This window comes from Megascapheus bottae, chromosome 32 (genome assembly GCF_031878675.1).
Source record: "Megascapheus bottae isolate mThoBot1 chromosome 32, mThoBot2.hap1, whole genome shotgun sequence".
NCBI lineage: Eukaryota > Metazoa > Chordata > Mammalia > Rodentia > Geomyidae > Megascapheus > Megascapheus bottae.
The window spans coordinates 6782572-6805363 of NC_143540.1; the positions used below are offsets into that span (position 1 = coordinate 6782572).

At 38.7% G+C, this 22792-nt stretch overlaps 1 protein-coding gene across 8 annotated transcripts in view; it reads right to left on the bottom strand.

Annotated features, from left to right (window-relative positions):
* The window catches only part of Dock3 (dedicator of cytokinesis 3), a 150544-nt gene that overhangs the window by 65571 nt on the left and 62181 nt on the right, over positions 1 to 22792 (bottom strand). For all 8 annotated transcript variants that reach the window (XR_016533464.1, XR_016533463.1, XM_090323337.1 and 5 more), the window contains exons 10-14: positions 19628 to 19709; positions 15251 to 15311; positions 13967 to 14114; positions 9422 to 9510; positions 6498 to 6623 (exon numbers count right to left, since the gene is read on the bottom strand). Coding sequence is in view for 6 of the 8 variants with exons in the window: in XM_090323337.1 (XP_090179463.1) it covers positions 6498 to 6623; positions 9422 to 9510; positions 13967 to 14114; positions 15251 to 15311; positions 19628 to 19709 (506 nt within the window). In the remaining 2 variants the exon portion in view is untranslated. The remainder of the gene's footprint in view (positions 1 to 6497; positions 6624 to 9421; positions 9511 to 13966; positions 14115 to 15250; positions 15312 to 19627; positions 19710 to 22792) is intronic.

Below are 22792 nucleotides of genomic sequence, written 5' to 3' on the forward strand. Positions count from 1 at the left end.
CAAGGCTAGCACTCTACCACTTGAGCCACAGCCCCACTTCCAGCTTTTTCTGTGTATTTGGTGCCGAGGAATCAAACCCAGGACTTTATGCAAGTGAGGAAAGCACTCTACCACTAGGCCACACTCCTAGCCCTTATCATGATTCTTCTAACTTATACAGGCATTATTTATCTCCATGTCTTTCATTATAAAATGACCATGCTACATAAATATGCCCTTAAATAAAATGTTTTGGAACTTTTACTAGCAGGATAATCATAAGTAGCATGGGTTACAAAACACACACACACACACACACACACACTTAGCTGGTAAGCAGTACAAAAGCAGATTGTTGACTAGGAACCATATGCTAATTCCTTGCTTGAAATATTTGTATATAAAAATAGCTACTCTGGGCCGGGAATTTGGCCTAGTGGTTAAAGTGCTTGCCTAGCATGCACGAAGACCCGGGTTCGATTCCTTGGTACCACATATATAGAAAAAGCCGGAAGTGGTGCTGAGGCTCAAGTGGTAGAGTTCTAGCCTTGAGAAAGTCCAAGGACAGTGCTCAGGCCCTGAGCTCAAGCCCAGGACTGGCAAAAAAAAAAATAGCTACATTGTATATCAACTATACATAAAAAAAGTATTTCTGTGATCCTATACAAACAGCTGTTGGGGACCAAAAGAATGTGTCTAAAGCCACCTCATCACATCAGTGATTGGCCTGAAATACTCTTGAGGTCCTTATGGAGAAAAAGATCTAAGAAATTTTAGGCTTCAGAGCACTGTTCAGAATGCAGTTATATGCCATGGATCCAGTGGATACGTGTGAACTTCCAAAGACATGCATCCTTTCCTAGTACGACACTAGAGAGTTAGAGCTCATGACATATTTTGTAAGTTTATTCTGAGAGCAATCCATTTAGAGGTCTCAAAACCTTGAGGTGTAGTAAAACAAGACTAGTTTCTAGTAAAACAGTGTCTTGATAATCCAGTCTGGTCTGGAAGTTTGAGGCCTTATGTTTTACAAGGTTCCAGCCAATGTGAATTTCCAATGATCTACAAGTCCCACAGAAGGGTACAGTATGGTTTGTATGATTTATGACATATCTCTTCTGTATAAATTATTCATTCTACATATTAGGAAGTTCTGCACTCAAGTGAAATAGTATAGTTTTTTTTTTTCTTTTTGAGGAACAGCTTTGTAGTAGTTCTTATTTTTGTGGGGGGAGGAAGAGAAGCGTTCTTGGGCAAACATTAAAGTACTCATAAAAGTTGAACTCTATTTTTCTCACATGTCTCCAGTTGTTGGATTCTAACACAGTAAAGCTAGTGATAGCCTCTGCTCTAACCCTCAATGATGACTATATATAGTTAATCTTTGGGGGAGGGTGAGGAATGTGAGGACATTCCAACTTCTTGTTGAGACAATTAGTAATCATTCCCAAATGCCAAATCTTCATTAAAAAGAGAAATGCCATGAGGCATTTCTGTCAAGCAGTCCAGAGTCTCAAGCAGCCCAAGTTTCAGACTGATCACAGTCCCATCCACCCAGCTATTGTAAATAATTTCATCACTCCTCTTAAGAAGCGCTTTCTGTGTTTGTCCTTCTTATGAAGCATGTCCTGACAGAGCTGAAAAGGGAGAAACTTTCTGCACCTTTATGATACTCTGTAGCTTGGAGTATTAATCATTTTCTTTTCAATTAGAGTTAACTCATCTACCTCATAAAAGTTCTTTCCTGTATCTATACACCTCAGATTGTTATGGCTTGCTAAATATTCCAAAATACACAGTGTTTGAAGATGGGATGGTAGCTTTTTATTTTTTAAGGTTTTGTCAGTTACCCAGAAAGGTGAGGCTGATGAAGGATTAATAATGTCCATGATCCACCCCCAGTATTGTCACATTCCATGAAACAAATGAAGATGGGAACAAAGCAGGCCATAAGCAGACAGGACACAAAAAACCAGGAACTTACACCCAACTATCTTCATCTCTGCATCAGAAATAAAGAGGCGAGAATGAGCGGACAGCACAGAGAGAAACAAGAACAATTTAAGACAAACAGGAAAAGAAAGAAACATCACTTGCAGGTCAGTGATGAAACATGCACTTTTAAAAACAGGTATCAAAGAAAAAGTGTTTCTGAGCACAGGGCTAAATCAAAGAGTTCTCTTGCGGGATGCCATACTTGCACAATTGTTTTCTAATGGGCACGTCTAGGGCAACCTAGAAAGGAGCAGTATTTGCCTCAGATCTGGCTCAGGAAGGGCAAAACATTCCGAAAACAGGGTACTTTCTAGGATGTGGCTCTCAAATGGGTTCCCAGACCAGCAGCAGCACCATTACTTGAGAACTTGTATTAGGCCCATTCAATGATACTCAATCAGAAACTCTTGAGATGAACTCAGAAGTATGGGGTTTTCCAAGCCTTGTAGGTAATTTCAATGTACACTAAAGTTAAAAGAACCACTGGTTTAGGAGAAAATTTAGTCTTTAACCCAATATACTAAATTAGATGTGGACTGCTTATGACAAGACAGAAGACTATTTTAACATGAAACCTGACCAAATCACAAGTCAAAAATAACCTTGGAAATTTAAAACTTAGAAAACAAGTTAAATGTTTATTTCCTAAGAGCCATTATAAAGGCCTGTAATTCCACTGCCATGGCACAGAATGTCTAAGATATGAAATAGCAGAAGGATACAGAAAAGTGTTGGCACATCTCTATGGACTCAAGACATGAACTGGAAAACAGTACAGTTCCTTCTTGAACAAGAGGTTTCAGATTATTATTTTTATATTATTTGTAAGTTTTTCAGCTGTATTGCGGTCCAGGTACAATATTTTCACAGATGAGGGGGGGCTCAGCTGCAGAAGTGAGGATAGCCAGGACTATCTTTTAAGTATTAGTATGGCTAACTCTTGACATGTGAGTCACAGGCAACAATGTTACTATTCCAATTTTTCTCATCATAATCTTTAAAAAACTCTAGAAAGGGACTGAAAGTGTTCTATCTTGTACTTTGTACTGGACTAAAATGAGTCTGAATGGAAAGAGGAAGTACCTAGAAAACACAGTGATCAGCCAAGAAAAGGTTACATTTTAATTTTCTTTTTTTCTTTTATCATTTAGGAGGGTTATTCTCTGAGTTAGCCTGCCTTTCTTTGATGAGGATGATGTTTCCCAGGATCACTGTTGCCTCTTCCCTATTACTATGAGACATAACCAGAGTTGCCAAGAATTCAGTTATGGGATAGGGGGAAAAATATCACCTCCTCACAGCATCTACCTGTCATATATGTAAACTCCAATGGAAAGCAGTAATAGAATGGCAGAAAGATCTTTGTAGAAACAGTATGCTAGATATGAGTATGGCCATACAGATTTTGATAGGTACAAATCTGAGCCAGTCTGACCCCCCCCCAAAAAAAAAAAAAACCTCTCCATATAAGTTTTTGGGAATTTCTGCCAAGTACAGGATAGTTTTGAAATAAAGATCACAATTTATAAGTAATTCTAATTTTTCATTTACTATAATTTCTTAGATTTAAATGTTGAAATGCTCAGTTACTGACATGGTTTCTTTTCTTGTTCTCCGTGTGCCCATATCTCAAGAAGATAAACTTGTCACTTTTTGTAACATAGCCAAGCCAGCACTGTGAACCTGAGGGGCTGTTAGAGCCAGGGTATAGTCTTTTGCAGAAGCAGAGGGTGGCCAAGGTTTGGAACTCACTTGCTATGATCATTGCTTTCTAAGACAAGTTTATCACAATGTAAAATACACATTCCTGTTGTTCTAACAGGACCAGGAAGTGATGCCCCATCACCCTGCCCAAAGATGGCAAACCTGTTCTCACAGTATGCTGGGGCATATGAAGAGAGTTAGCAGCCTAAAAGTGGCCATCTATCTAAACAGAGGAAAAGGTTAGAGAGGGGACAAAGTATATAAAAATGACTGTTAACTTCAAGCTACAGTAAATTCTCTATTTAAAAGGCAAATGCAGGAAGTAGCCCAATTAATCCCCCCATTCCCTGCTTCGGACTTCCCAGAACTGCTCATCTTTCTCTTCCTCGCAGGAAAAAAATCACATGATATAATATATATACACACACACACATATACGTATGTACATATGTACATATATATACATATATATATATATACACACACACATACATACATACACATGTGCTCAGGCCCTGAGCCCAAGCCCAGGATTGGAAAAAAGAAAGAAAGAAATATCCAAGCAGTGATAAAGAAATTCTTAAAAGGAAAGAGGGGCTTAAAGTCTTAGAAATGTGTGTATGTGTGTGTGTGTGTGTGCGTGTGTGTGTAGTATAGCAAAGTACTTGTGCTTTCTCTCAGCTTTTCTTATTGATGGCTAGTACTCTACCATTTGAAGCATGTCTCCAGTCCAGCATTTTGCTGGCTACTTAGAATAAACTATTGTAGACTACCTAGGATTATAGTCATAAAACACTGATACCTGACTGTGTCTTTTATTTTATTTTTTTGCCAGTCCGGGGCTCGAGCTCAGGGCCTGAGCACTGTCCTTGGGCTTTCCTCAAGGCTAGTGTTCTACCCTGAGCCACCACACCACTTTTGGCCTTTTCTATGTATGTGGTACCGAGGAATCGAACCTGGGTTAACTATTCTTTTTTTTTTATCAAAGCCATGACGACAAGAAGGCAGAGACTGCTTGGGCTCATCTCTTTCTGATTACCAGGTCCAAAGAGGGCTGAAGAGTAGTTTTAGGAAAGCATAAAAGAAATGAAGCACTCACCTCTACAACAGCCAGATGGGGTCTTTCATAAGCATGAAGTCTCCATAGCATTTAGAAATAAACATAATTGATCTAGTGGCCTAAATTTCCCACTTAAAAGACTCTCCCGTGTTTATAAGTAGGAAATGAAAGCAGTGTGTAGCAGCTTGCTCTGCATTCAGTGTCCATGGAGAGAAAATGAGAGTGATGGAAAATAAATCTGGGCACACTCAGAGTAGCTGGAAGGCATCTGGAACACAATGCATGGGGTTCTCTATACTCAAGCCATGTTCCTCTTTGGGGATGTACTGGAAATGTTTCCAACAAGAGGATTTAATGAAGTACTACCTAATAGGTGATACCTAAAATCATCACAATCACTCCAGTCTACCCTCGCCTGGCTCTTTTATAAACAAAAGCAAATAAGCTTCATTGTGTGCGTGTGTACTTGTGCACCAGTCTTGGGGTTTAAATTCTGGTACTGCGTGCTGATTCTGAGGTATTCTGAAGCTAGCATTCTACCAGTTGAGCCACACCTCCACTCCCAGCTTTTTTTTTGGGGGGGGGGGCGGGGGGTCATGGGGCTTGAACTCCAGGACTGGATGCTGTCCCTGAGCTCTTCAGCTCAAGGCTACCACCGTACCCCTTTAGCTCCAGCCCCACTTCTGGTTTTCTGGTGGTTAATTGGAGATAAGAATATCAAGGACTTTAGTGCCCAGGCTGGCTTTGAATTGCGATCCTCAGATCTCAGCCTTTTGAGTAGCTAGGATTACAGGTGTAAAACACCAGTGCCCAGAGCACTCTCAGCATTTTGCTGGTTATTTGGAGCCAAGAGTCTCATGGACTTTCCTGTCTGGCTGGTTCTGAACCTTCATCTTCAGATCTCAGCCTCCTGAATAACTAGATTACAGGCATAAGCCATTTGGCTAGCAAATAGGCTTAAAAAAATAAATAAAAAAGAAAAAGAAACAGAGTAGTAAAACTCCAATGAGAGAGTAAGTTGACTTCATCTAGACAACCAGGTATTCATTCATTCTGATCTCCCTTTCCTTGTTCTCATCTTCTTGGTTATCCGACCACCTGTTATCCCTTTTACCATGCCTCTATCTTTCCTTTACTTCCAACAGCCTGGTAGGCTCTGATGGACCATTTTTATTCACTTCTCCACAAGTATTTGTCTACCTGCCTAGGAAGTATAAATATGGTACTGGCCCACTGAATCCATGATTGAAATCAATACATTCCTACTTTCAGTCCTGATCTTGAATAGGAATTAGGTAGCAGGGTGAGGCAATTACCATCAAACTGATCAGGTAGTACTATTTACAGTGCCTATTTACCATTTGCCTAATTCATTTTTGATACATTAAAATATATAGATGATTTGTATACAAATAGAACTCACTGAAATTGCAGCCCTTTTTGGGTACATTTTTGTAGTAGGTAAGAAGTTTTTGTGAGGCAAACCTTTTCCAAAGAATTTGGGGGGGAAAAAAAAAAAGGTAGCTCTGTGAAGGACTGTATTTTGGTTCCTAAAATATAGCGTGTACAAAACTGGATACTGGAGTATCCAGTTGCATTAATGAGGCTGACAAAAATGAGTTCATGGACTACTGGACACACAGATGTGGAGATATTCAATGGCTGCAGGGCTATTCTATACTGTAACTCATCACCTGCTCAGGTATGGAGCACTGGATTCTAACCCATTTCCTTCTTATCCCCAAGAGGTTCTACATACCTGGCATGATGACATCAGGAAATCCCAATTTTCTTGTAAAGGCCAATCCCCTATTAAATATCATGGGATTGTCTCTCCGAATCTGTTCCATGTCTCCGCGAAGAAGCTGCAAAGAGATAATAAGACCTACAAAAACCAAAAATATTTCCTTATTTAGAATCATTGTTGTATAATACTAGAATAGACAGAAATGTTTTGTATTTTTTCTTTTTTTTCCAGTGCCATTGATCTATAACCTACTATTTTTCTTTGGTTTTAAATTAATTCTCTTAATTAAATAGTTATACAAAGGAATTACCATTCAGCAAATCCATTCCTAAGTACAATACACCTTGGATGCTGTCACCTCTTTCATTATTCTCTCCCATCCCTCCTAACTCAACTTTTTCCTTCAGTTTTCCTTGTTTCATAGAATACACATTGAGTATTATGACTGCATTCTCCCCTTCTTCCTTTCTTCTTTGCCACTATTTTTTCTTAAGGAAAAAAAAATCTTTTGGTGATCCTGAGGTTTGAACTCCCTGGACTTCCTAGGCAAGCAATTTACTACAGAGATATACTTCCAGTCCTTTAATGTAGTAGTTATTTTGAGACAGTATTTCATTTTTTGTCCAGGTCTGTGCTGGGACCACAATCAGCCTATTATATGTTTCTCATCATAGCTGAGATGCATGACCAAAAAAAAAGCTTTCTTCCACTGAGATAGAGATAAAAAGTTCTGTCTGAGCTGGCCTGCGACCATGATCCTCTTGACTTCAACCTCCTTACACATCACTAGATGACAAATCTATGCCACTGTGCACAGGAAGGGTTTTGTATGTATGTATGTATGTTGCTGGTCTCAAACTGTGATCCCTGAGTTCAGACTCCTATGTAGCTAGGTTTACAGGTAAAAGCCACTAGCACACACCAAGAAAAAGGGTTTTTCTTGTTTTATATTTTTGTTCATTATTTGTTGTTGTTATTTGCCAATCCTGGGGCTTGAGCCCAGGACTGGGACACTGTCCCTGATCTTCTTTTGCTCAAGGCTAGCACTCTACTACTTGAGCTGCAGCACCACTTCCTGCTTTTTCTGTGTATGTGATACTGAGGAATGAACACAGGGCTTCATGCATGCTAGGCAAGCACTCTACCACTAGGCCACCTTCTAAGCCCCAACAAAAATTTTGATACACAAAGTATGAATCATTTTGAAAAAGGAATTTAAATCCAGGTGATTTCAATATCCCACAGAATTAGTGTATCCAACACAGAATGGAATCTTAAAGGTTGCCTTCCTCTCTATGCCCCTAGAGAATACTGAATGAGAGGGTTGGCCTATCTAAATTAGACATTCAGAAACTCAGAAAAATCTACAGACTAGAAACAAGTATGACTAATAAGAACGTGGGTCCGGGTGTCCCACATTACTATCTGACAGTAACAAGACTGATTGCAGAATACGAATCAGGCATAATTGGCGCTGATACAGAAATAAAAGTTCTCATCAGTAAGTGCTGCCATACCTTTCAGTGGCTTCGTATTGACATTTAAGGTTCATTTTTAATACCCAACAAGGCCTGTGAAAGTTTGAAAAAAGTTCTATCAAAGTGGTTATGAAATGATTTAAAAAAATCAGGACAAACAAGGTTCTCTGTATATTACAGCACTATTTGTAAGGATAAATAAAAAGGTTTAGACTTTCAAATGGTGCTTCTAGTTTAATCAAACAATGTTTAACTTAGAAAATGTATTAAATGCATATAGTGACATTGAGATTAAAATAGAAACTAAACAGATTTAAAAAAGGGAATAAGAAATGCTGCTCTGAAATAAATAGTTTGTATTCTGGCTCCAGAATGACTCATATTGGCAGACTAATAATTGATTAGCAATAATGTGAGACTCTCGTGATTTTAACACTGAACAGGAATAGACAATTTATATTAATATTCATCTTTTGCATTTTTGGTTTTGTCTAGATATATGATTTTTGTTTGAAACAACACAGACTTCACAGTGTGACAAACCCTGAATACTTGCTCACGGTGGACTTAAACTGGAATTGAAGTTATGGAATCTATCATAAAAGTTATGGAATCTCAGCCAGGTGCTGGTAGCTCATCTCTGTAATCCTAGTTACTCAGAAGGCTGAGATCTAAGAATCACAATTCAAAGCCAGCCCAAGCAGGAAAGTCTGTGAGACTCTTACCTTCACTAAGCTACCAAAAAAGCCAAAGTGAAGCTATAGCTCCAGTGGTAAAATTGCTAGTCTTGAGCAAAAGAAGCTTAGCGACAGTGCCCAGGCCCTGAGTTCAAGGCATAGTAGCAGGACAAAAAAGAAAAAAAAAGTCATGGAATCTGACATAAAAAGAATAAAAAAATGGGGGCCGGGAGTTTGGCCTAGTGGTTAAAGTGCTTGTCTAGCATGCATGAAGACCCGGGTTCGATTCCTTGGTACCACATACATAGAAAAAAAGCCAGAAGTGGTGCTGAGGCTCAAGTGGTAGAGCTCTAGCCTTGAGAAAGTCCAAGGACAGTGCTCAGGCCCTGAGCAGAAGCCCAGGACTGGCAAAAAAAAAAAAAAAAAAAAAAAAAAAAAAAAAAAAAAGAATAAAAAATGTATTTTGGTCAAGAAAGAAAAATCTATTTTGGTTGAAAAAAGTCAAATTACTGTAACAGGAATGGACAACTTTACTGGAAGGAAAGCACTAGGATTTCAGAGATAAGAATCACCACTACAATTAAATGCTCATGATTAAGAAATATCTTAGAATGGTATTCATGCCTGTAGTCCCAGACACTGGGAGAAAGAATGTCCAGGAAGAGAATACACATATGCAGGGAACTAAGCTTTATGTACAGTAGACAATCAACACCAATCGAGGTGTTGTATGATCAGCAAATACAAATGCAACATGCAATCTAGCTGAAAAATACATCACCATGGCTGGCGCTGGGAGCAGAGTACTTGGCACTGGACTTTCGGATGATGTTCTCATGGATCTGGGCCCACTCACTCTCATTGTTGCACCTACAACAGAAGGACAGGCTTTATGACTCCCTAAAATATCTGATCTGATATCTTAATGGGCAACAAAAGTTTGAAAAAGGGAAAATGATTTTTACTTTTCTAAACAAATGAGTATATATTTTGCTAAATAATACAGGATCTTTTTTTTTTTTTTTGGCAGTCCTGGGCTTGAGCTCAGGGCCTGAGCACTGTCCTTGGACTTTCTCAAGGCTAGAGCTCTACCACTTGAGCTTCAGCACCACTATTGGCCTCTTTTTACTTTGTATGTGGTACCGAGGAATCGAACCCGGGCCTCCATGCATGCTAGGCAAGCACTCTACCACTAGGCCAAACTCCCGGTCCCAGGATCTTTTTTTTGATTGGGTGTGGAAGATTCACATTTGGAGAAAAGGTAGGCATTCTAAGACAAATCTTTATAAATATATATACACTATACACATATGAAACAGGTAAGTACACTATATGTACACAAATACAGATAATATGTGAGCTAGAAACAAATTGAGTCTCAACAATATATACATATTTACATATATAATATACATATGCACACATATATACATATATATATATGTCATTGTTTAGTAGTACTAAGGATTAAACCTTGGACTTTGTGCATGCTAAACACATGATGGCTGTGGCTCAAGTGGTAGAGTGACAGACAGCCTTGAGCAAAAGCTCAGGGAAGGCACCCAAGTACTGAATCAAGCTTTAACACTGCCACCCCCCCAAAAATTGTTGAATTTAAAAATTTACTTCCAGGGGTTGGGAGTGTGGCCTAGTGGTTCAGTGCTTGTCTAGTATGCACAAAGTCCTGGGTCTGATTCCTTGGTACCACATACACAGAAAAAACTGGAAATGGTGTCGTGGCTCAAGTGATAGAGCACTAGTCTTGAGAAAGCTCAAGAACACTGCCCAGGCCCTGAGTTCAAGGCCCAGGACTGGAAAAAAAAATTCCTTCCATCTGAACATACGGATAGAAGTGTTTCTTCAGTGGGGAAATCTTTCCCAGACATCTGTAATGTCTGGAGATATTTATGATTGCCATGACTCAAAGATCAGAGGCCAGCTGGATGAGGCAAGATTGAAGAGAAAGAGAGTGCTAATAAATACTCTCAATGTTAAGTATGATCAGGAGGGTCATACTTAAGCTCATTGAGCTTAGACCAAGTCTAAAGACAAGCTACTCAATCTAAAATTAGGTAGATGTGGCTTCATCAGCATATTTTATCCAATCACTTGTATATTTTGTAAGGAAAATTATGTGAACATTTATTAAATAATCAAATGAGTCATGATTATAATGAAACCTGATTATGTTATCACCAATCAAATTAATATGTAGAGAGTGATTACCGATGTTGATAGTTTGTCATTAATCATAAGATGCATGAGGGATTTAAATGAGATCTGTGTACCTCTGTGGCAGCCGAAGTACTTCCTTCATGGAGGAGATAAAAGCATAGGCAGTGAAGCAGCACTTCAATCATTATATGCCCAGGGAATTATTTACTCAAAGAATACAAGAGAGAGACACAGGGCTTTAGTTTTAAAACTAAGTATTCAGATGCATCAGAGCCATTGAAATTAGAGATCCTCCTGCTTCAGCTTTCTGAAGTCTGAATCCTACATTCAGTCTGTTCAACACAGTTAAAGTACTATTTTCATGTAGGACAGTCCATTTTATCAGTTGCTTTCCTACTACTTTCTTATCTTTTTTTTGTGAGTGTGGTACTGGTGTCAAAATCAGGGCCTTATGTATTTGGACATATGTTTTGAAGGTCTGCTAAAATTTTAAGTAGAAAAATTGTCCTACATTTTAACTCCATTAACCTTTCAAAAGAAAAAAATCAAAAGCTATCTTCTATATAAACATATCTTTGGCTTTTTAGAATTGGCAAAGCCTGTAGGAAGGAGCTAAGAAAATGCCATATATGAATTCCACTTCATGCAAAGTGGCTTACTGGTACTGAAAGCTGTTGTTTTAGAAGCAATTAGGCAAATTAAGCCTGACAGCATGGTTTTAGAAGTGATACTGTGCAAGTCCCTAACTGCAAAGATAATTTGCAATGAAGCACAGGAGCTGATACATACAAAGAGAATTTAATTTGCTCTACTACCTAAGCCATGGTGCTACTTCTGGTTTTCTGGTGGTTAACTGGAGATGAGAGTCTCATGGATTTTCGTGCTCAAGCTGGCTTTGAACTGTGATCCTTAGATCTCAGTCTGCGTAGCTAGGATTATAGGTGTGAGCCACTGGTGCCTGGTTCTGTCATTCATTTTTTAATGTATGCTAATTGTTCACCCTGGCATTTTGTTTATACATATACAATTAGACTAACCTCTTTACTCATTTTCCCTACTCCTTCTACCTTTTTTCTCTCTGAAGACTTTTGGAGAATATTTATTGTAACTAAAATTATGCAAATAGATGCCACACTTTTTTGTCAGGTGTGCATATGCATTATATACAATTCTGAAAAATATATTGTCTCTTGTTTTAAAAGTCATATACCAAGCTTTCTTTGCTGTTGTTCCACCTCTTTTATCCAACAGCTTTCATTTTTTTAAAGCTCTGAAGTATACTTTTTAAACCTGTGGAGAAGTGGTATCAGCCAGACAGGAGAGGGCATATAAAGAGGGTAAATAAAGATGAATAGGAAAACAATAATAAATCATCCTACTGAAATTATTTTAGAAGGTTGATAAGAGTAATAGATGAGTTTGATTGGGGTATACTGTACATGTACATGTATGGAATTGTCACACTTCCCCCTTGTCCAACTAATGTATGCTAATAAAAAATACCTATCTCACCACTGATCATTTTAATATTGCTATTTGTTTCTAAATATCTATAAACTAAGACAGATGTATGTTGTACCAAGGAATCGAACCTGGGTCTTCATGCATGCTAGGCAAGCACTCCACTAGGCCACATCCCAGCCCCTCTTTATTTCCTTTATTATGTTTCTCTATGGCTTAATAAGAGTCATGATGAGTTGGGATTGCTTCTACATGTCAAATCTCTTGACTAAATAACACTAAAAATAAGGTCATGCCTGTCCAGATATGACTTATGGATTCATGACAGCAGAAGTAAAGAGTAAGATGATTCATCTTCTTAGAAAAACTGGTTTTATTCAAAGACAGGAAGATATTACCACTAGTCATTTTTTAAAGCAATCTGTATTATTAGCTATATTCGTTATAATAACTATTGGGTAAGTATTAGGCACAGAAGACTTTTATATGTAAGACATGTGAATAATTATATTGTTACCTTTTCTGAAACTAGCAAATAAGTTTGGCTTATTTTGGAGAAGAAATTAGTATTTTGGAGCAAACAATTACTACACTTTCACTTTAGCAGAGAAGGTTCTAAATTCAGACGTTTCAGAAATCATCTGTGAAGTTTATTAAAAATAAAGATGGGCTGGGTGTGGTGGCTCACACCTGTAATCCTAGCTACTCAGGAGGCTGAAATCTGAGTATCACGGTTCAAAGCTAGTCTAAGCACAAAAGTCCATGAGACTTTTTTTTTTGGTTGTGGAGACTGAACTCTGGACCTGGGCACAGTCGTGGAGCTTTTCAGCTCAAGGCGACAGCCCTACCCCTGGGCCTGGGCATTGTTCTGGAGGCCTTCAGCTCAAAGCTATTGCCCCACCCCTTGAGCCTCAGTGCCACTTCTGGTTTTCTAGTGGTTAACTGGAGATAAAGAGTCTCATGGTCTTTAGTGCCCAGGCTGGCTAGAACCACAATCCTAAGATCTCAGCCTCTTGAGTAGCTAGGATTACAGGCATGAGCCATCATGCCTGGCTTTCCATGAGACTCTTATCTCCAATTAACCACCAGAAAACCAGAAGTGCACTGTGGCTCAAGGGGTAGGTCAACAGCCTTGAGCTGAAGAGCTTGGGTACAGTGCCCTGGCCCAGAGTTCAAGCCCCATGACATAAAAAGGAAGGAAGGAAGGAAAGAAGGAAAGAAGGAAAGGAGGGCCGGGAGTTTGGCCTAGTGGTTAAAGTGCTTGCCTAGCATGCACGAAGACCCGGGTTCGATTCCTTGGTACCACATACTTAGAAAAAGCCAGAAGTGGTGCTGAGGCTCAAGTGGTAGAACTCTAGCCTTGAGAAAAGTCCAAGGACAGTGCTCAGGCCCTGAGCTTAAGCCCAGGACTGGCAAAAAAAAAAAAAAAAAGAGTCTCAAGAAGGAAGGGAGGGAGGGAGAGAGGGAGCGAACGGATGGAAAGAGGAAAGAGTAGGGAGGGAGGGAGGGAGAACAAAAGAACTAAGCCTCACCCCCAAATCTCAGGTCAAATTTTATTCATTTAAAAAAAAATTCTCTATTCCACATCTTGGTGACTCAGTAATCACAAGACTTCAGAACTGTTGCTGTCAGGGCAGTGTTGGAATGTCTTACACTGCAAATCATAAGATTATTGCTGCTCATTACTCACGTGTAAACCTTGAGAACAAAATCCTTTTCTTCTTTTAATTCTGTGAGTGACTGTAAGACATCCAGGATGCTAAGCACTGCACAGCCATATGGTCGCCTGTAGTGCAGGTGAGCAGGGCCCTTCTTGGAGTCATTCAGGAGCATCCGGCCTTGAGCAAAATAGAAAACACTAGTCAGAAGACAGAGAACTCCATATTCCTTTCTAGTTCCTCCTGAGTGTCGTGCAAAAATGCCAGAGTGACAGGTATCTTAGAGATCCTTTAAGTTGGAATATAGAGATAAAGGGAGTCATCCAGTGATATTTATGTGGAGGAACATCAAAAAGGCTGCTAGCCAAGCCTCTTCTCCTACACCACATTCAGCCAATCAGTCTTACCACCTATCTCTAACTCAATATGAATAGTCCATTTATTAGTCAAATGAGAATAAAAGAGTGGCTCTCTAGATTTCTTAGAAAAATCATTAACAGATTTAAACCTGACAGGAATATTAAGAATAGACTCAACATTAGTTTCCAGGTATTAACTATGCAAAGATAAGAAGGATACTGTGATATTCCCTCCAGAACCACTGTGGGAGTGAGGGTACACTGAGAAGATGTTTCTTGCTTTCCTTGTTTACCAAGCCTGTGCCAACAGTGGCAAGAGTTCTTGCAAATGTTAGAACCCAAATAAATGTTTTATCAGATACAGCAAAATAGCTGTTTTATTGGCAAAGGATTAAAAGTATTTTTGACAAAAATGTACAAAATAGGCACGAACCCAAACTCTAAAGGAAAAGGTGGTTAGTCATATACCCAAAAGTTATGTCTGAAATATGAAATCAAGATGAACTACTCAACAATAAATAGAGAAAGTTACTTTTTCCATATCCATTTGTGTACCTATCTTTTGGAGGGATGACAATAGCTCCAATTTTGTAGAAAATGGCACAGATACATAATTTTAGACACAAGCTACACCAAGGGGCATTACCATCTGTTATATCACCAATCTGGAAACTTTCTATAAGATCTCTGAGGGGGAAGGCATTATGACTTAAAGAAGCAAAAAAAAAAAATCAAACCATTTAAAATAAACGTGAGAAAACGTTGTTCATTTATACCAAACCCAACGATTGCGGCAGCTGACCTTAAGGGAGAGTTAAAAAAAGAAAGAAAAGGGCTGGATTCTAAGTTTGAGTCTTAAAAGAGGTGGGGGAGAAAACAAAACTCATGCATAGGACATACTTATCCTCCCAAAATTGGCCTAATCTTAAACATGTGAATAGATTAGGTGAACAGTACCTATTCGGATCACATGGGCAACAATATATAAGTCTCTCTTCATGTCTTTGCTGCTCAGATCCTAAGATAAGAAAAAAATTGAGGCAATGAATATATAGAACACAAATTTTCATTTTGAATTGCAAAGTAGTTTGCTTTTAGTATATTTTATATATAGGAGAATTGAGATTGCAATATAGAACAATTTAGTGTATCCAAGATTTATGAAGTAAGAGTTCAGATACTTTATATTCTTTGTGTGTGTGTGTGTGTGCATGTGTGTGTATTTTGTGACACTGGCATTCAAATTCAAAAGCCTCAAGCTTGCTAAGTAGTTATTATATGCCCTGTCTCCACTATTTTTTTTTTACTTTTTTATTCTTGTTTTGTGTGTGGATGTGGGTATTCATGGCCTCTCCCTCTTGCGCAGGCTTGCTTGCATGGATGGTACTCTACATCTCACCACATCTCCAGTCCAGCATTTTTCTGGTTAACTAGAAATGGAGTCTTGGAGGCTTTTCTGCCTAGGTGTCAAGATGGAAGTACATTTTATTGGCAGTTTTTCTCTAGTCCTAATTTATATCACCTAATAAATCAAGTACTTACAAAATCTTTCTCATTAGCCCACTAACTTATTCTACTATCATACAAAAACATTTTTTAACAAAAGGAATCAATGTCAAGTTTAGAAAATTAGAAAATATCACAAGCTAATTAATGACTAACATGCTAACATTTATTCCACTGTGTGTTTGTATGTAATTTTACATTTATCCCACCATCCACAAATGATGACTGTATACTGGCTATGTTCCCTTTAAGGGAGATTGGGCTGGTCTTTGTGGACTCACAACAATTTGATGTACAGTTCTAAATTAAGGTATTTATTACTTGAATTAAATTATAAAGTTGAAAATAATTTTATTGGGAAAAATTTTAAGAGTTTTCTTTTTTTTCTCTCTCTCTCTCTCTTTTTCTTTTAGTGGGTCATGGGGTTTGAACTCTGGGCCTGGGCACTGTCCTTGAGCTCTTCACCTCCCTTTTGTGCCCAGGCTGGCTTTGAACTTGATCCTCAGATCTCAGCCTCCTGAGTAGCTAGGATTACAGGTGTGAGCCACCACACTCAGCTTTCTTTCTTTCTTTTTTAAAACAGTCCTAGGTCCGAACTCAGGTCCTCACTCAAGCCTGTCCATCTGGTACTCTACCATTTGAGTCACAACTCCAGCCTGGTTTATTTTGAAAATGGAGTCCCATAGACTTTTCTGCAGGGCTAACTTTGACCTGTGATCCTCTAAATCTAAATCTCAGTCTACAGAGTAAGATTACAGGTGTGAGCCACTGCATCCAATTAAGGACTTCTTTTAAATAAAATCTGATCCCGATTCAGAGGCATTTTCAAACTAAAGATCTACATAATTCATTGCTTACATATTAAGTATTTAAGTTTGGAACACATTTTAAAACATATTTGCTTATGTTTTAATGTATTATACTTGGAGTGTTATAATCCTATTTCAGATTTTTTCATCAGGTAATCCTCCTGTAGCTAAATCACAGCCATGACTGTGATGATGACTGAGAGAGCCTTGAACAACAGGTCCCCATTTCCCTTTTGCTTCCAGGAGAGGTTCTTCCATTTCCTTCCCATCTTTTATCTTTTGACTGCTCCCACATGCTTGCTTGTCTTCAAAAAAGCAGGAAAGAGGGGCTGTCATGATAGGGAGTAAGCTTAGAGATCCAGACTCTTGATGTTTCTATCCTGACACAAGATTAGTATTAAGGTGAGGCAAGTAAGGCATCTAACGTACAAAACTTAAAGACCCACTCACTTTTGGGATATGGTGTTTTGCTTGCCTTCCCCTTGTCCCAGCCCTGCCCTGCTGAATGACTCTGAACAAATGAAAGAAAAGGAGACATTAAAAAGTAAGGTACAGTGGTAAAACTGAAGCTTTTTGATTCTAGATGGTTATAATGTTTGCCAAGGGTTTTTTTTATGGGGGGATATTAATATTTGAACTCAAAACTGTAAATATTGCTAGGCAGATGCTCCACCACTTGAACCATGCCTCCAACCCTTCTCTTTTTAGCTTATTTTTTGTTGGAGGTAGTTGAAGGACTTGAACTCAGGCTTGGACACTGTCCCTGAGTTCATCACTCAAGGCTAGTGATCTAAAATTTGGGCTACAGTGCCACTTCTGGTTTTCTGGTGGTTAACTGGAATTAAGAAGTCTCATGGATATCCCTCCCCAATCTGGCTTTGAACACATGATCCTTGGATCTCAGCCTCTTGAGTAGCTAGGATTGCAGGCAAGAGCCACCAGAGCCTGGTTAGGTTTGTTTTTTTTTTTCACATAAGGTTTTGCTTTCTCTCTGAGTTGGCTGGGACTGTGATCCTTACATACTTCTTTCTATACTTTTGGCTTTAGTTTTTCAGATAGGGTCTCTTTTATGTACAATGCCAGTTTTAGAATAAAAGCTTCCTACCATTTCTTCCCTTCTAGCTGGGATTTCAGTAGTAAACGAATATGTCGAGCATGTTTTTGAGACAGGGTCTTGTTAACTTTTGCATAGGTAGGCCCTGAACATCCATCCTCCTGCATCTGGGATTATATTCACCACCATGTCTAGCTCTGTTTTAGACTTTGAAAAAAAAATTCAGGGCTGTACTACAAAGGGATATATTTAGCAGTTGTGCCTCTCTATTGTGGCAAAATAGGAGCACATAAATATGTGTATCTTTGATTTATAAAATTAAAGTTACAGCTCTGGCTCCTGGGCCCATATAGATAATTAAAATGTGAAATGAAAATTTTGACTCACTGTAATTACATTCAAATATCATCATAATTAATAAGTTCGTTTTTCAAGAGACAAGGTCCAAACTCATCCTATTTAACAATTCAAGGATAACACACACACACACACACACACACACACACACACACACACACACCCCACAAACCCAAACAAGACAATTATTCTTGCTCTTTTACTAGATAATACTAGGGAATCAGGATATAAAAAAAAATACTAGGGAATCAGGATACTTAAAAAATACTAGAAAATCAGGGTATTTAAAAAATCTCATGGTTACTCAGACATTCTACGTAAGTCTCATCCCTTTCTAGTTCTGTTTCAGTAAGGAGGTCTCAGAGACCTAGGGGTCAGGCACTCTCAATTCAGCCAGCAGTTTAACCTAAATCCCATTAACTGTGATCTAGATTCTCTCCTTTGATCTTTGTCTATGGAAGAGAAGAGAGAGCACTGATCTTCCCAAACTAAACCATGTTAACTCCCTTTGCCATTGTCTGTTTTTCCTGCATTGGTCTGCTTTTCTTGTTCTTTATTTCCTAAGCCTGGCATGCTAAGTTCAAAGTGAACATCTAGACTTAGAAGTCTTCCTATATATCTGGAGTATTTATAATGAAAATTATACTTGCAAAAATGGTTTCTGATAGTACAGTAACAACATTTTGAAAAACATAGTTGTAAATGAAGCCAAGTAAACATACCCAATTTTAGCTTTCAAAGAAAGTCACATATCAGGTCCCCAGATGGATCAATGATAATGTGAGACTACCATACATTCCTAAGTTCAGTATGGTTTCTGTTAGTTTTGTTTTTATGTTGAAATGGGATCTGGCTAAGTTACTCTGCCACATCTGACCAATGACTTTTAATTTATCTGTTATCAATAAGAGATCAAAGTTAAAAATGGCTTGTAAAGGGGTGACACTGTCCAAAAAGAAATGCACTCTTTGTTGCCTTATGTAACTATCACCTCTGTACATCAGCTTTATAATAACAAGAATTTAAAATCGTTTCTAATGGTGGCAGTTTTCTTTAGCAAATATCCATATGGTTAAAAATTAAGTTTTTTAGTAGAGTGAAAAAGTCAACAAAGCTGAATTAATCTGGAGAATACAATACAAAAGGCAGTGTGTAAGGTTTCATAGTTTTCAATAAGCCTCCTCTGAGTTGATAGTGTCATGATTACAGAGACCACTAAAGTGTAGATCAGAGCAGAAAAAGACCCTCTTGTATTTAGAAGAAGACTGTTTAGTTTGTCCTTCTTCATATGAACTTACAGACCATGCTGTAGATTGGGGTGAATGCCTCTAAGAGCAGCTATATACATCAGAGGCTTTCTGTAAAATAGTTGATAAAATTCTAAAAGTCACTTGACCACATTTCTTTAACAAAAACTCAGCTGAAATCATAGCTAATTTAAATTCTCTATAAATATTTCACTAAAACCTGACAGAAACATACATCAAGTCCCACTCATAACTACGTTTGGAAAATTAGAATAAATGCTCATTGCCAGGGGACAATATCCACACAGCAGACCCCTGGTTACAATCAATAACATAAAAGGAGAAGAGAATATGAACATACTGTAAAAAGGGCACACATTCGTTCTATCTTCTCTGGGTTCCGTGGCCCACCATTCTTGTTCAGTCTCACCAGAAACCGCTCACTGAAATGTAGGAAAGAGAAATGTAAGGAACTGCATGTTTAAACTAAAAAGAGTAGATGCAGAAAAACTCTAAATATTTACAAACCAGCTTGTAATTATACATATATCTCTTTGTAAGAGCAATAATGTATTATTTTCACTTAAGTCATTTGAATGAGAAACTATATCTAATGAACTGCTGATCTTTTCTTTTCTTTTCTTTTTTTTTTTTTGCCTGTCCTGGGCTTGAGCTCAGGGCCTGAGCACTGTCCTTGGACTTTCTTAAGGCTAGAGCTCTACCACTTGAGCCTCAGCACCATTTCTGGCTTTTTTCTATGTATGTGGTACCAAGGAATCGAACCCGGGTCTTCATGCATGCTAGGCAAGCACTCTACCACTAGGCCAAACTCCCGGCCCCACTGTTGATCTTTTCTAAAGATGATTGACAGACATTCCTCTTTAATAAGGTACAAGTGAAGTACTCTATATTTAGTTGTCCTTATAATGATGAAGTATGGACATACAATGAGCAAAGACTGGGGGTTTGGCCTAGTGGTAGAGTGCTTGCCTAGAATGCACGAAGACCCAGGCTCAGTTCCTTGGTACCACATACATAGAAAAGCTGGAAGTGCTGTGGCTTAAGGGGTAGAGCACTAGCCTTGAGAAAGCCTAGTGCTCAGGCCCTGAGTTCAAGCCCCAGGACTCACAAATAAAAAAATTCAGCTAGGAGTTTGATCTAGTGGTAGAGTGCTTGCCAAGCATGCATGAAGACATGGGTTCAATTCCTCAGTACCATACACACAGAAAAAGTAGAAGTGATGCTGTGGCTCAAGTGGTAGAGCCCTAGCCTAGAGAAAGCCCAAGGACAGTGCGCAGCAGGCCCTGAGTTCAAGCCCCAGGACTGGCCAAGAAACAATTAATTCCATAATTTGAATTTGTGATAAGCCTAATTTTTTTTTTTTTTTTTTTTTTGCCAGTCCTGGGCTTGAGCTCAGGGCCTGAGCACTGTCCTTGGACTTTCTCAAGGCTAGAGCTCTACCACTTGAGCCTCAGCACCACTTCCGGCTTGTTTCTATGTATGTGGTACCGAGGAATCGAACCCGGGTCTTCATGCATGCTAGGCAAGCACTTTAACCACTAGGCCAAACTCCCGGTTCCAAGATAAGCCTAATTTTAAGATCACTTGTTTTTATGAGCATTATAATCATAGTATTGCACTACATTTTCACATACTTCACTGAGGGCAATTCATGTGTGTTTGGTGTCTGCCCTGCACTGGAAGACTCTATCCTGAAGGACAGTGTTTTGTAATAATAGTGTTTTGGAAATGAAAGCCATTTTCTCAAATAAAATTAAAAGAATCCCTCTAACTCTTTCAATTTAGTTTTTTTTCTTCTCATTTGGTCTTCCTCAAAGATGGATGTCAGCATAGCATGACCAGTGGTTTGAGATGTATTAGCTGTAAACTCTAATTTGCATTCATTCTCTCTAAACTTTATTTTGAGTTGTATTAGAAATTAAACTTATCAAGATGATACAATTATACACCATGTCATGTAAATAACTATTTGCTGGCTTCCTCCCAGACAAGGCACCAGTTCCTACTTTATGGTATGCCTGTGTGTGGAGTAGTGGGAAAAGGGGAAAAGAGAGAGGAAAAAAGTAAGAGAGAGAATTATTAGTTTCTCTTTGCCTTTGTAATTTTTAGGAACAATGCACATACTGACAATGACAGACCAGAGCACAGGGAAGAGAAACAAAGTGATGCTGACAGTCAGCAGGGTACTGGTTTGTCTGTAACTCTGCTGGGACTTACAGGAAATCCAGTGAGTATGTGGAGTAGTCAGCGAGAGTCTGCATCTCCTATCAAGTTAAAACAGTTCAGACTATAGCAATACTTAACTGCAGGGCTATAATTCACAGCCTGCAGGTAAGCTCTGGTTGCATTACAAGATATGACCTCATTTGCAGAGGGAAACAAAACTGTTAACTTTAATAAACCAAGTGCTCTCTGATCATTTTAAATGAAAATTTCTCCCCAAGGGCTCCTGAGATCTTCAGAGTCAAATTATCTCATTTAGGTAGAATGCTTAACTATCAAGCAGTGTCCTCTATTTCAATTATAGAAGCAGCTGATTTTCAAGAAAAAGTTTACTCTACACAAGGGTATTTTGAATGCTGAGTAAACTCCAGGAGGAGAAGATAAGGACTCTGTAGCTTGCTTTGCACAGCGTCCATATAAGTGGCTAGTGAAGTGTTTATACATGCACACTGTAATCAAAAGAGCACAGTTTCTGAAGGCAAGTCTAGGAGAAAAGTGTAACCCAAATAGACTGAGTAGGGAAAGTCAGTGGAGTGATGAAATGAAACACTGACATCCTGAGGCTTTAGAAGAGTGCTAAATTAGCAGAGACCCAGGTATATTAACACTGCCTCCCAGTGGTATACAGAAAGTAAGCTAAACAATGACCCGTCTGTGAATATGGAAATTAATATAACAGAAAACATAGGGGCCAGGATTGGGAGTGGTAGCTTATACCTGTCAATACTTAGCTGAGAAGACTGAGAAAAAGATTGGAGTTGGAGGCCAATCTAAACAAAGAAGATACTAGTGCAAAGAGCAAGCTGTGCATTGGGGTACATGCCTATAGTCCTAGTTACTTGGGAGACTGAGACAGCAAGACCCATCAGAGATCAACCTGGGTAAAAGCTCAGTATCCAATCTCAAAAACAAACAAACAAACAAACACAGAAAAACAGCTAAAGCTAAAAGAATGAGAGGCATGGCTCAGGTACTAAGGACTGAATTTAGGGCTCTGTATGGGCTAGGCAAGCACTTTACCATTTGAGTCCCATCTCCAAGCCCCATTCTATTATAGAAGCATGGACTAAGACTACTAATAAAGACCACTGGAAAAATCATTTGTCTAGAGAGGTGCTCTTCACTAATTCAACTCCCACGTTCCTTTAGTCATGTAAATTTCTTTTCCTTTCAAGACAGCCAATAAGCCTGGCATTTCATCTTTTCCTCCCTGCACGCTAGCAAGACCACCATTGAGCTACATCTTCAGCCCTTTGATTTCACTGTTTTAAAGAAATCTCTC